The following is a 14,701-nucleotide window of genomic DNA, read 5'->3' on the forward strand; positions in this document are numbered from 1 at the left end:
TTCCCTACATTTTTCTTAAATTAAATAATATAAAGGTGGTCAGTTGGAGTAAAAACACTGATTAAACAGCTGGCTCCTGGCAGACAAATTGTAAAACGGAGAAGTTATTTCTAGCCTCCTCTCAGTGCAGGGAAAAACTGACCTTTTCTCCACCAGTTACTTGTCAATTTTCATGAAATCTGTAGGAACATGTTTATCCAGAGGATCCTTACCGATGCCTAATAATTGTGCTGAAATGAGCAGATTATTCAAGTCACTAGAAACAAGAAGGGAAAAAACTGTCAGAGATGGACAGAGAGAAAAGAACCTCGCAAAAATCATGTTTGTTTTGTTAATGAGGCTAAAAAAAATAGTTATGGAGAGAGAGCAGTGAGAGTCTATTTGTTTATTACCTCAGCCATATTCGAAAAGAACCTCGCAAAAATCATGTTTATTTTGTTAATGAGGCTAAAAAAAAAAAAAGTTATGGAGAGAGAGCAGTGAGACTCTATTTGTTTATTACCTCAGCCATATTTAATCTAGGATTCAGATTTAGAGAGTAGGTATAGGAAAGCATGTGGAACTGAAAGTTAATTTTTCATTAAATTAGCATATGTATATAAAAAATATCAAACATAAGTGGACAGTGCTGCTCTTTGTTTAGCACTGTGGAAAACTGAGGCTTCAGTGGCAAGTGAACCTCCACCTAAACAGGTAACAATAAATAAATTACATCTTTAGAGTTCCTTACTTTTGTGATAAATAAAAGCTATGTGGTTTTAAATAATAAATGAGTAACAATAAGAAATTGGATAGAATACTTGTGCTTTCATTCAAGCAACTGCCAGGCTGTGTGCTGTTTTCAATTATCTGCCTTGCTCAGATATGATTTTTAAGATACCTACCTGAGTTTATTAATCTTCATGTTTCTCGTAGCCTGGGTAAGTAATTGCAAGGAATTTAATGGGACAAGAATTCAAACTAGTTCAGAGCTGTATTTTTTCCTAGAGTGTTCACAGGCAATCCTCAAAGAGCCCCGTGTGACCTCACCTCCTGTCACTCTTATTGTGCAAAAGATCAATCCCTGTGTGATGGAGCTCTGCAGGTTTTTCCAGCTGTGCCTCTGTGTTGGTCAGAGAAGATATTCCAGAAAGGAAGCCATGAGGTAAAACCTGGCAGTAGTTTCTCTCTCTGTCTGCTCAAAATACTCCATCAGTCTTTTTTCAAATGACAATTTTTGACCACTGATGCTTATTTTTGGCAGTCTGTGGTTACTAGCTGAGACCCAAATGGGTCCCCAGTGCACTGATCAATACCTGATCTGGCTTCTAGCAGTCTAAGTGAATAAAGCTCAGCTCAATTGTTCCAAGTAGATTCTGACCTCAATGATGTCATTAGATAACTTTTTATTTCCAAACTCAATATTAGCAGTATAATATACACACAGTTATGCTTATAGAACATAGCAAGCAACTACTCTCCTAACTTTAACTACATTTTAGGTACTGTGTTGAATACTATTCCTGGTTCTTAAAAAATGCCAGTTATGTCTGTGAAAGAGTCAAAAGGGTTGCTTACTCCAACAGTAAGTACATTTTCTTTTTATCTCTCTATACACCAAATTATGAAGATATAACAAAAAAGTTTTAGATATTCAGAGTATGTGCTGTCTTTCATCAGATAACTATTTTATTGGATAATGATTTTTTTAAGTGGCTAAGCCCAAAGATTATGCAATCTTCATGTGTGTTTTTAAAATTTTCTTTGTAAAACCTCTTCTGACAACAGTTCTTTTGTGTCTTTTCAGCATTAAAACAAAAATGCCTTAAAAACATCTGTACATCAGTCTAGAGCACTGAAGAATTTTACTGCAAATGGGAGGATTGGTGACAGTTTTAGTTGTCTTTTTAATTTCTCAGTGTAAAATCAGTATGTAACAAGTTATCTGCAAATATTTGTAACAGGAGAAGCTATTAACCAGATGTTAACCTAGAAATTCGTCTTCCTCCAAGGTATTGTAAAAATATTGTATAAAAACAGATGTATTTTATACAAGTGATGTAACCACAATAAAAGAATTTAAAGGCTTTTAAAAATTTTATTTTATAAAGGATAGTTATATGGATGTCTAGGGAATGCAAATAGTGTGTACTAGTTTTATTTATAGTTAAGATAAAGTGATCAAAATGAACAAACACAAAATAATTTAAAAGCAACCTGAAATACTGAAGGCAAGAAGGGTTTTTTCCTGGTGTTAAATGCATGCAGGTTATCCATTATTCCAAATCACAAGTCTCCCACTATTCCAGCAACTCATCTGGTGCAGAGCTCAACCAGCAAAATGCTCACACCTCTTGCATTCACAAGCTGTGATATGTTTGTGTAAGCTCACCAGGATTTATCTCCTTCCTTATACGCACCTCTGGTGAACTAAAAGCCAGTTCTAAAAAGGGAAGGAATAACCAAACAAACTGCACAATGTTATATTTTACTACACTCAGCAGTATAATACTACCTAAAAGTACATCAAACGATCAATATTTTTTGAAAAATATTACTTGCAGTGCAGCTGGTGTACATTATTTTGCTGAAGGAATATGAGAAATATATGTTCAAAATAATATAAAACCAAGTAAAAAGATGGCCCCATAAGGAATGTTCCTCCCAGGGAGAGATGGGATGCAGCAGCCCTCTTCCAAAATACATTTCACTATTGTGCCAAAGAGCGTGATAGAAGCATTTCTGTCATACCAAAAAGCAGGAGAGACTGGATTAGTACAGCTGCCAGGTGATACTGAAAGTCAGGCCAGTGGAAGAAATAGGGATGCCCATACAGAGAAGGTATAGATTTGGAACATTAACGTGGCCATGGTACTGCAACACTGCGTAGAGATCTCACTCTGCAGCACTTCTCATCACCCAAGGCGGGATCACTTCTGCTGTGAAAAGCTGAGTGTATTACAGCTTTGCACATCTGCTGTTTTTAAATCTCCTAAAACCATTTTAAAGCCTGAAGACATGATTTAAAAGAATCTATATTATTTCTTACATTTTTATCATAGCTTTCTGAGAACTCAGAAAGGTGGACATGAAAACAAGGACATAAGGGAAGAAAAAAAAAATCTTAAAGTCAGTTTGATTTTCTGGGTCTTTTTAGGTTTGGATAAAAAGACAGGGTGGGCCTGAGCAGTGTCTGGCACTGGGGGTAGGTCACAGCCCTCTCCACTCTCAGGTCCTGAAAAGAGCTGAGAGCTCCAGCATAAGCTTGTTCATGGGGAGAGAACTAGGAGGCATCACGCAGTTACAGCTGACTAGTAGAAGGAGATGATAAAAGATTAATAGTACCTGTCCTTAATGACAACCTTGTCATAGACTTCTTGTTTAAAACTTACTGGTTGGCTTTCACAGGTGAATAATGAAAATTAATGAGAAAAATTATGAACTAAGAGAAAGAATGAAAAAGCAAGGGCCTGGGAAAGAACTGAACACAATGTCTGCCATCCAAAAAAACCCCATTTCTATATTCCAGGGTGTTCAGTCCTGAAAACCTCTGTGCACGTTTGGGAGAAGTACAAAAATTACGGTGGCATCAATACTTCAGAGAACTCACATTTATTACCATGCCCAGTTATTCTACTGACTAGTTGCCCAACTAGGAAGGATATTATCATCAACCTACAAACCAACAGCCAAAGTCCTCCCTCTGTTACCACATCACACACCAGAGAACCAAAGTGCCAGAAGGAAGAACAAGTCAATGCACTCACCCACAGCATATTGTGTGCAGAAGGGAGTGCATGCCCTGGAAGATGGAATCAACTAGACAAGGAGTCCAATTATGTAGAATTTTCCCAAAAAGAGACTTGTGATTTTGTTGTGCCATCCTGGGAACTCTACTTGCCATGAAGAGTCAGGGAGCCCTTCCAATAGCCAGAATCCTCACACAACAGATACACAGAAAAACCTCCCAACCTCCCTGCAAGCAGAGTCAGCTCTTATAGAGGTGGCTTCCTGCCCCACCTCCAAGTTAATGTGGAAGGCAGGGGCATCTGATGGTGATCTCCTCATCAGTTCCCACCCAATGCTGGCCAGACCCTGGAAGAAAACCAACCAGGAGTGTCTTTCTTGCCTGGTTGTGGACATCATCCATACACCAACCCTCATTTGGGGCTGGGGGTTTAACCCCAGCACTTCACCAGTCAAGCCCACTCTGATTTTTCAGTCTGAAAATGTTCATCAAGGCCATAAAAATACACTTTAGACAATTCCTGGAAACTCCAACTGGAAGCACCAAAACTCACATGAAAATCAATTTTCAATTTATGACTAGGGCATAACTTCTGCTATATGTTCTATGACATTCTTTGATAGGGCTGGTCACAGATATGGTATGGCTGGACCCTGCGCTTTTCCTGTCAGCAATGAATTGATATAGAAACATAGAATCACAAAATAATTGAGGTTGGAAGGGACCTCTGGATGTCATCTGGTCCACTTCCCCTGCCCAGGGAGGGCCACCCAGAGCCAATTACCCAGGGCCATATTCAGATGATTGTGGAATACCACCAATGGAGGAGATGGGAGAGAGGTTCCACAACCTATCTGAGCAACCTGTGCCAGTGCTCAATTGCCCCCACAGGAAAAAAAATGTTTCCTGATATTCAGAGGGAACCTCCTGTGTTTCAGTTTGTGCCCATTGTCTCGTCATGTCACCGAGTATGACTGAAAAGAGCCTGGCTCTGTCCTCTGCATCCTCCCTTCAGGTTTTTACAGGCATTTATGAAATCCCCTTGAGGCTTTTCTCTACACTGAAGTGTCATAGATTTCTCAGCCTGTCCTCATATGAGAGATGCCCCTAAATCACGTTTGTGGCCCTTCTTTGGACTATCTCAAGTTTGTCCATGTCTGTCTCATACTGAGGAGCCCAGAACTGAACACAGTACTCCAGATGTGACCTCACCAGTGCTGAATAGAGGGGAAGGATCCACTTCCTTGATCTCCAGGCAATACTTTGCCTAATGCAGCTGAGGACACCTTTAGCCTTCTTTGCTGCAAGGGCACACTGCTTATTCAAGTTCAGTGTCATACCCATCAGGACCTTGGCCCTTTCCTGCCAAGCTACTTTCCAGCTGGATGGCCACCAGCATATAGGGGTGCATGGGGTTGTACATCCCCAGCTACAGGATTTTTCCATTGTTGTTGAAGTTGATGCAGTTCCTGTTGGCCCATTTCTCCACCCTGTCAAGATCCCTCTGGATGGCATCATGACCTTCTGGGGTATGATCCACCCCTCTCAGTTCAGTATGGCTGCACAGCTGCTGGGAGCACACTCTACCCCAGCATCTAGGTCATTAACAAAGATGTTAGAAAGCCTGGGCCAAGTATTGACAGATGGCTTACACTGCTAGTCACTGGCCTCCAAACAGACTTTGCATCACTTGCCACCACCCTCTGGGCCCCACCATTCAGCCAGTTTTCAAACCACCTCACTAGGTTCCTCCAGCCCATATATCATCAGTTCCTCTATGAGGATCTTATGGGGAAACAGTATCAAAGGCCTTTCTTAAAACAATTAAGTTCACAGGGCCTTGGAGGAGCCAAGCCTTTTGTTCATGTAATTTTACAGTTCCCAGTTTGTCAGACTTCTCACTTCTACATGCTAAAACTCAGTGGACAGTTTGCTTTCAATGACAGCATCTTTGAAGGGTAGCTGTGTTTGACCCTAGCAGAAAGCACATCTTCCCAATGGGGAGCAGCCTTCCCAAAGCTCGTTGACTCAACCTTGCCCTGGATTTCACCCAGCTTTGGATCAGAGCCACTGTGGAGAGATGAGAGCAGGCTTGTCAACCCTGAGGAATGCCCGTGTTTAAAGCTGTATAAATTTTCACTCACCTTTCATCACTGAACACTACCTCTGACTAAGCTATTAAAGCCATATTCACATGCCCCAGAGATTTTGTGAGTGATTAATAACAAGGAGATGATTGCTATTTAATTACAACCAAGAGTAATAGGGAAAGTTACTATACAGTGAATGCACCTGCAGAACAGGCTTCTCAGTATAGATCCTTTACATGACTGGAGCTATATTACTAAGATACACTGTGGGTATAATGACTCTAAGGAATCTCATGGAAGAATTAATTAGTAAATGTTGAAGTGGGTTTGATAAAGGAAGTGATCACATGGGTGAGGTATATATCCAAGTGGGTATAAATAACTCAGTACTGACTTTGTTGAAATCCATTTGTTCTCCATCCATCTGCTTTTGAATAATATTCCTCAAGGTAAGGCTTTCTAGATGCACTCTATAATTCAGAAATCAGGAGAAAACAATGTAGAACAAGCTATTTGGGACTGTGGAGTTGTAGGCTAAAGTACAGGTAAGAGATTTGGGATAGTAGACTATAAATAATTAGAGCTGTTAGATTTATAATCTCACTTCCTGATTATATATTTCAAGACTTTTTAATAGAAATAAATGCAATATTTGACCTTAGTGGAGTAGATAATCAACGGTAGATACATATTTGAAAACAGATAAATAATTTTTCATTTATTTGGGTGTAAAAAAACTTCATATCTGACTTACTTAGAAAATAATTTTAAATTTAGGGTGAACTGTGACTGTAGTTCAAAACCAGTCTGTTATCTGTAATTTAATTAATACCAGTGCAAGGATTTTAGCTTTAGAAGAATTATTTACACACATTTCTGTAAGGACAAGCACATCCAGAACCTGAAAATTTCTAAACAGCGCAGTGCTTATCATTAGGACAATATATGATACTTTAAACCAGTCTCAGCACTGATTAAAGTGTATGTAAATTCTTCATTTACACAGTGTTTCACTGCATTCAAACAGTGCAGTACCTGCATTTAAACATATCATGAAGAATTGTTTAAACATCCTGTTGGATCAAGTAAGATGTGAAAATCACCTAAAGCAATACCAAAATAAATATTGTTATTCAGGTTTATAGAGGACATGGGTAAAATCTGAAGGATACATAAGATGTATGATTGCTGCAGTATGTGCATTTACTATAATAATAACAAAAACTGAATTGCATCAAGCAGAAATATGGCCAGGCTACAAAAGAACTCTGTTTTAAGCTGATGTCTTCCCACTCCCAGATTCAAGAGATAATGTTCTGCCTCACATTGTACTTAACTCACCAGGCACACCAGTCTGCTCTGTGACTTTTTCTTGTCTTTGGATTAAATAAAACATGATTGTAATTCTGCTGCTGTCTATGTCGGTGGTATTGTACAGTGGTAAGTGGCAATGTATTTTTATGATTATTTGACATTTATGCCTAAATACTATTTAAATATGCATAGTTAGACATTTATGCCTAAATATTACTTTAAGTATGTGTATTTAGAAACAAGCCTTTAGAAGCACCCTTCCGTCCCCTTAGATCTAATTGGTCAACATCCAAATGCACTTAATAAGTTTATCTGTGAACTACTTAAAAATTTAATTATTATCAGGACTTCTAGTGAAACAAGAAACATTGAATGGGCTTAAAAATATAACTAACAACAACAAAAAAAAAACAACCCAACAACTTCCTTTCTGCTAGCATTTGGTCATTACTTAAGTCCTTTTGACTCCAAAAAGGTAACAAGGTACATATAAAGAGATTTGATTTATTAAATATGTCTGTATTTTCTAGAATCTCCAAATCATTCTGCATCATGAAATATAACTCAATTTCAGCTACAGCTCCTCCTCCAAATTTTACTATGTATTTACTATTTACCTATTTACTAGGTTTCTTTCCCTTGTCTAATTCTCTAGATTTTACTGTCATGGGTGAATGAGCTTCTCAGTGACAGGGATGGGCAAACTTTTCAAATTTCTACAGTCCCTGCACTGCGTGGGAATGCCATTAACAGTAGCAGTGTTCAGGTGAAAAGATGACTTTTAGGTGATCTAACATCATTTCTGGTTGCTCCTTGGGGTTATTCCCAAAGGCAAAAGAAAGCTCAGCACCTTGGCACAGAAAAAATTCTGCACCATCCTACTTCATCTTCAGCAGTTGCCTCTCCTCTAGGGGGCTGTTTGCATTACAAGTGAGTAAAGAAGCAGGTCTAACATGACACACATGGGCTAAAATATGTTGCTGAAGCTGAACCTTAGGACTGCTACTGTATGAATAGAAATCAGTAAGAGTATTAGCATATCCCAGTGCAGTGATAGAGAATGCCAAAATACCTACAGTGCTTATTCATAAAAAATAAAGGGGTATTTAAGTCTCCAGATGTAAAAGGGACTATATATTAAGAATGCCTAGTGCACTAAAAAAATATAGGGACACTCAAATTTTTCTGACATAACTCTTTAAAGAGATTTTGTTCCCAAAACTCAAAAGGCTGTGCCACAGTTTTTAGATTCTTTTCCCCCAGATAAGCAGAATCTGAGCACAAAGATTTAAAATGTTACTGGCTTTAGGTTTGGAGAGAATTATTGATTTATATTCATGTGGGATCTATTCTGCAGATCTCTGCTTTGGGACTAGAGCAACTATCTGTGCATGAACTAGCATCTTTGTGAGCAGCTAACGTGATTGACCTTGAATAAATCAAATAGGTTGGGTTTGCTGCACTCTGACTTTTCCCAGCACAATCAAGGTTTTGCTCCCCAAGGATTGTAATGACTGTGTCCTATATTATGACATTCTAATTAGCCACAATTAAAAAAACAACAACAAAAAAACCAACAAAGAACTAGAGGTGCTCTGCTGGTTGGTTTTTTTTTTTTTATGTAATTTTTTTCAAAGAACTAGAGGTGCACTGCTGGTTGTTTTTTTTTTTTTTTATGTAATTTTTTTCAGATAACACTTCAGAAAAGTGTTGTCAGAGAAGCAACATCACAGAGAGAGTCCAGAAACATTTTTACATGTATCTGAATGTTAAAAGAAATCCTGTGGATGAGGTATAGACCTGGAAAGCCCGAGAGCTGACACATCATAGAATTCTCATCAGGACATGTGCCAAATCATTTAACAGGTTTTGGAGACAAGCGAGAGAGGTTGGCCTCCCCAGTGTCTTCTGAGATTTAAGGGATTGGTTTTTGTAGTACAGTCTTTCAGAGGCTGTACAAGGAACGGCATAGGACCAACAGCTCCAAAAGACATGACAGCAAAAGAAGAAGAGAGAATAGTTTATCCAGAAAATATTTTGTCTTTGTCCCTTTCCCCACAGTATAAACGAAATGAAGCAAGCTTGTTAGCAAACTTTGGTTCATTGATCTTGCCTTAGTGACAATTAGAAAAATCCTTCTTCATAATAAGAGAATTAGAAGTACCAAAGCTTTACCAAGCTGCTGTAGTAGAGATTTGTCTCCAGGGGAGCTTCAAACATTTGTGTGTTAGTTGGGTGTGTGCAAATTAAGTCTGCTGAGAACTAAATGCAAGTGAAGGAAGCTGGAGCAATCACAACATCCAGCAGTTCTGTCGTATGACCTTATCAATTGCCTCCTCTCTCTCATTTCAACTCAATGGGATTTTCATGTTTTCCAGATTTTTGCTGAAGGGATTGAATGATCAATGGTTATTCATCAACAGACACGGAGTTTGAGCCATGGTGTTATGGAGTGTGTCAAAACCTGGCTCTAGATGCACTTGACAGAACATGGTTTGGGGGAAGAGTGTTTGCCATTGCAGAGGAAAGACAGGCTTTAAGCCGGAAAACAAAGAGCAGTTTTTCTTTAGCAAGCATGTCTACAAATACAGAGCATTCAATGCTATTTGTTTTGCAAGGCACACCATTATTTTGTTTGAATCTGAGTTCCTCATGGCTGTCAAGCTTTCAACAGACTTGTTCCAGTCCTGTGAAAAGGCCAGCCTTTATCAGACCTTCTCTGGTTTGTAGAAAGCAGTCCCTTCCCCTTGGGCCTGCTGCAAAAAGAAAAAGATAAGAACAAGGAAAAAGAAGATGGGAAGGGAGACAAAAAGGATTAGATTTTACCGATTCTGGACATTGCAAACAAAACAAAAGTGTGGAAAATATACCACACAGGCAAAACACACCTTCAAAAGCAAAAAGAGGTAATTAACTGAAGAAAGAAATAGTGATAGGAAGAGAGGCAACAAGGCAATAGGGGCTCAGAAAAGCCAAACTTCTTGACCAACTAAGTAAAGAGCACAGGGTTACAGGATACAAACATTTGGGACAATAAAATTAGTTGGGCAACTAAAACAATTTTATACAATTGTATTATTTATCACGGTAAGTGCTACTGCTCAGGAGAGCACAGGAATACACATGGTTCAGCACATCCTCAGTAGCAATAGCTCTGTTTAACAGAAGACTGACTTTTAATCTGATGCTAATGAGACTTACCAGTATGCTTCTGGGCTTTTCTGGGTGCAGACAAAGCTTAGCAAGTGTTTCATAAATCAGCTTGCTAGTATAGGAAGGTGTTCAAAGTGCCTGCAGTGTCTGTGTCATAATGAAGTATTTGTTGTGGTCTTCTTTGGTTTGGTCTTTTAAAATATTTTTCTTCTCAAATTTGTTTACTGCAGTAGGTGGCCAAGAGTTGGAGCCGCCAGCATTTCTGCCAGAGCTTCTTAACACACCTGAAAGATTCTTGAGTAAGAATGGTATAAGCTTTACTTTCTACAACACTGGTGGCAGTGGGGGATCATATGCACTCCAGAAGCATTGCAGGGAATTGTGTTGTTAGCTAATAGTAATTCTTATCTCTAAATGGTTTAACAACTGAAGCGAGACCAGGGGCAGTCTGGGGATATTGCTTGTTGTTTACTTTTTAAAAAAAAAAAAATCTGGTTTGTTTATTTTTTCATTTAGACAATGCCACATTACTCAATGGAGTCTTTCAAAATGTGGAAAGTGTTGCATTATTTTTTGGTAAGTATGTGTTCCAGTTGTACTTGAGCACTGAATACAGATCCCAAGGAGTTTGCTTTTGTATGCATTGAAAAGCATCACAGACTTTTGAGGCTGTAGATTTCCCCAAAGACTATTATAGTGCTGAATGTCAAGCATTGCCCAACATCTCTGCCTTGTTTAGGCTCTGAGTCCATGCAAATACCACCCATGTGTGACCCACACCTGGCTCACCTCCACTTACCAGACATTTTGTGGCTCTTCTCTTTCCAGACTGCCTGGGTTCTCACTTCACCTGGTTACAGTCCATCTTCACCAACTTCCCTGCCCTGCTCAACTTTGTGAACAAAATGAAGTGTGTTACTGGCTTTTGCCCCAGGGATTTTGAAGACTACGGTTGCTCTTGCAGGTTTGAGCTGGAAGGGCTCCCTGTGGATGAAGCTGATGAGTAAGTCTTACACATGACATTCTTCTTCTGCCCCGACGTGCTGTCTGTGCCCTCATGCTCTGATGACCCAGTGCATAACACTTGCCTAAATGATTTAAGGACAGCTGTAAAAAAACAGAGGATTTATTCAGAGGATAAGTGAATACCACACCATCCAGGTCTGTTTAATCTAATCATCACTCACTTGCAACATAAATGTCTGATATGACCTGCCAAAGATAACTTCAGCTCTGGTTTATCAGCCCTGTCCTGTATAGTCCTACCTGCTGGTGAGGACTATCTTTTTGCTGGGCCAACATCCTGTACCAAGGGCCTTACAGCAGAACTTAAAACCAGATGAAGTCAAAGTAGTCATAACCTACAGCATGTAATGATCCACTTGCTTCTTTTTTTTCTCAGAGTTTAGGGTGTCTTTATTTCCCCACACTTCATATGGAGAGACAGTCCCACCCTACAGATACAAGCTGAGTCCCTCACACCTGAGTATAATGCCACCAGTGCAACTCCAGTGGCACAGCTGCTTTAAACTGGTTGCAAGGAGTGGCCACTAATGCAATAAACAAGTAAACACCATACCCATCTCCTTGACATATCTTACCCAGAGGTCTCTGAATTCTGAACAGATCTTTGTGGGAAAGAAAAAAAAAAACACAAGAAAAGAAAACAAAAACCCAAACAAAAAAATCATTAATTTCTTAGTACTGGGGAATTCTGTCTCACATTTAAATTGGTGCAAAAAACTAGAGGGCCTGTTAGTTAGGTGAGTAGGAAAGCATTAATCTGAGCAATTTAGTGGGCTTGCTATCTTACCAAACTGTTGGTATTGGGAGCTAATATGTCAGCAATGTAACCTCATTGTGGGCTATAATAAAAATGTTGGCATCTGAGGTGGGTTTGAGCATTAAAAGAATCAGATTACGGCTAAATATGACTTCAGTTGGCAGGTATGAGGTTGAGTAGATCTTGACTTGAATACCTGTGTACATACAGAGTTTGTAAGACATTGGAACATCCAAGCAGAGAGAAAAACAGTATAGCTCAATGGTTTTTCTAATACCAAGCATCAGGGACAAAAATATCCAAACTCCAGTCTGTGGTTTGGAGGGATATTGCCCCAGACCCTGAGCAAGCTAGTGAAAAAATCATGTAATCTTAGGCCAGGACAATCTTTGTTCACTTGTGCTGGCAGAAGATGTGATAAGAAATTCAAAGAGAATCAAGATCCATCCATGTGTAAGTAGAAAAAGGTTTTTTCCAACAATGTAATGTATTCATTCCCTGAGTGAAGACAGCAACAGCTCAGAAAGGGCTAAGGCCTATAGGTAGGTGAAAATTAATCCATCCTCTTTCCAGCACAGGATGGCTCAGAAAACAAAGATCTAACCCTGCTACTGGAAAAAAAATCCATGGGACTTGTTACAAAAGGCTCTCTGAACAATCACGATGACTTGCTGAGACAAGAGCTTGAGTCAGTTCAACGCATTGATACCCAACGAGCCAAGCACCTGGGCTTTTCCTTCACTCACCTTCATCTTAATGTGGAGAAGCATTAATATAGAAACAGCAAAAGGATCTATCAGAAGTTTTGTCCTGAGAAATACCCACAGAGTCACTTTGTGTTTACAAATTAGTGCTTTGTGTTTACAAATTAGTGGTCCTGCAGTGAGGTTTCCTTAGCAGTTCTTCTGCTGACTGCTTGCCCAGCTAGGAAGAATATTATCATTGATGGACAAACCAGCAACCATAGTCCTACCTCTACTCTTAAATCATACACCAAAGATCCAAGGTGGCCCACCACTGGAGGAATGAATAGACCAATGTATTCACTCACAACACAGGATGTGCAGAAGGGAACAAGCTGGCCAAGGAAGATGTTCCAAGGTTCCATGGGAGATGGAACCAGCCAGACAAGGAGTCCAGTTATGTAGGATTTTATGTAGGATTTTCCCAAAGAGAGATTTGTGATTATGTTGTACCATCCTGGAAACTCCACTTGCCATGAAGAGTCAGGGAGCCCTTCCAATAACCAGAATCCTCACACAACAGATACACAGCCAAACCTCCCAACCCTACTGCAAGCAGAGTCAGCTCTTACAGAGGTGGCTTCTTGCCCCACCTCCAAGTTAATGTGTAAGGTGGGGGCACCTGGTGGTGATCTCCTCATCAGTTCCCACCCAAGGCTGGCCAGAGCTTGGGTGAAAACCAATCAGGAGGGTCTTTCTTGCCTGGTTGTGGATGTCAGCCCTATGGCAAGCCTCATTTGGGGCTGGGGGTTTAACCCCAGCACTTCAGCAGCATGGTGACCCCACTGCAGTTTGCAGTAAGTGGAGACTGATTACGCTTTGCCACTGACACAGATACGCTCCTGGTTTAAGAGAACCTGCAAACAGGTGGCTGCTAGATGTCTTTCTCAGACATGGCTCCCACAGTGCTGCAATTGTTTCATTACCTTTACTTCTTAGAAACTAGTTTTGCATATGTTGGATTTTATCACTGACATTTCTGTTCCATAAAAAAGGGTGGACATCTCATTGTAGCATTTTAAGGCATTGGAAAAATGTTTCTGTCTGTAAGCTCAAACTTTTCCCATTTCCCAGAGTGGCTAGCTGTACCTAAATTAGGAGGCCAGATGTCCCCCATTGTCCATGGAGAAAGAGAAGTATGCCCTGAGCACAATCCACATTTTACAATCCTCTGCTTACAAAAGGAAAGCAAGTAAATTTTCTGATTAGCTGTTGCTGTAAACATCGATGTAATTGTGATTCCCCAAACAAACAAGAACTGCAGGGAGTTTGTATTAGACTGATTATGTAGTTAGAGGAGCTTTCAGGTGCTGGCACCTCACTGGACATGAGGCAGAGACAGGATTGGATCTCGAGACATTTCATCAACTATTTGTTTAAAACCCTGTTCCTGATGGAGCCTTCAAACTTCAGCCTCATGTCTGACACGTGGCACAGCCGTGTTTGAGGTGTGGAGGGACCACCGGGGCCACCCTGTTGCATGCTGTTTGCCCTCACCTCTCTTCAATACATTCCTGCAGTCTCCTAGATGAGGTTACAGCAGGGAGTAAAAACACTAACAGGCAGCAGAGACACTGGAGTGCAAGAAATTGGGCTTTGAAACTTCATTAGCTGGGATAATGCTACTCATGAGCTCTGAACAGCTGCTGGCAACCTAAGCAAATCTCATCACTGGTGTCTTTCACTGAGTCAAAAGTCTGACTGTGGCTAGGACTTGGACTGCTTCCCTTGTTGCAAGGGCAAATTAAATATTGTAATAATTATTTATTAATATAGTAAGTGATTAAATATTAAATTAGTATAGGAAGTGAGAAAGTGAATGCATAGCCTAGAGGGGAGCCTGCAAAGGGCGGGTGGTTGCTCCCTGTCCTGATCAGTGCAGGCATGCTTC

General features: G+C 40.0%; 2 protein-coding genes across 2 annotated transcripts in view; both read left to right on the top strand.

The window, feature by feature from the left end:
- The window catches only part of HHLA1 (HERV-H LTR-associating 1), a 20,154-nt gene extending 18,324 nt beyond the window's left edge, over window positions 1–1,830 (top strand). Inside the window, exons 11-13 of the mRNA XM_008936158.1 lie at window positions 988–1,144; window positions 1,482–1,564; window positions 1,787–1,830. Coding sequence (XP_008934406.1) covers window positions 988–1,144; window positions 1,482–1,564; window positions 1,787–1,830 — 284 coding nt within the window. The remainder of the gene's footprint in view (window positions 1–987; window positions 1,145–1,481; window positions 1,565–1,786) is intronic.
- Window positions 1,831–7,211: 5,381 nt separating this feature from the next.
- Window positions 7,212–14,701, top strand: part of OC90 (otoconin 90) — a 21,689-nt gene continuing 14,199 nt past the window's right edge. The window contains exons 1-4 of the mRNA XM_008935937.1: window positions 7,212–7,257; window positions 10,518–10,583; window positions 10,801–10,860; window positions 11,113–11,287. Of these exons, the coding sequence (XP_008934185.1) occupies window positions 7,212–7,257; window positions 10,518–10,583; window positions 10,801–10,860; window positions 11,113–11,287 (347 nt within the window). The remainder of the gene's footprint in view (window positions 7,258–10,517; window positions 10,584–10,800; window positions 10,861–11,112; window positions 11,288–14,701) is intronic.

Source organism: Merops nubicus, unplaced genomic scaffold (genome assembly GCF_000691845.1).
Source record: "Merops nubicus isolate BGI_N331 unplaced genomic scaffold, ASM69184v1 scaffold2780, whole genome shotgun sequence".
NCBI classification, from domain to species: domain Eukaryota; kingdom Metazoa; phylum Chordata; class Aves; order Coraciiformes; family Meropidae; genus Merops; species Merops nubicus.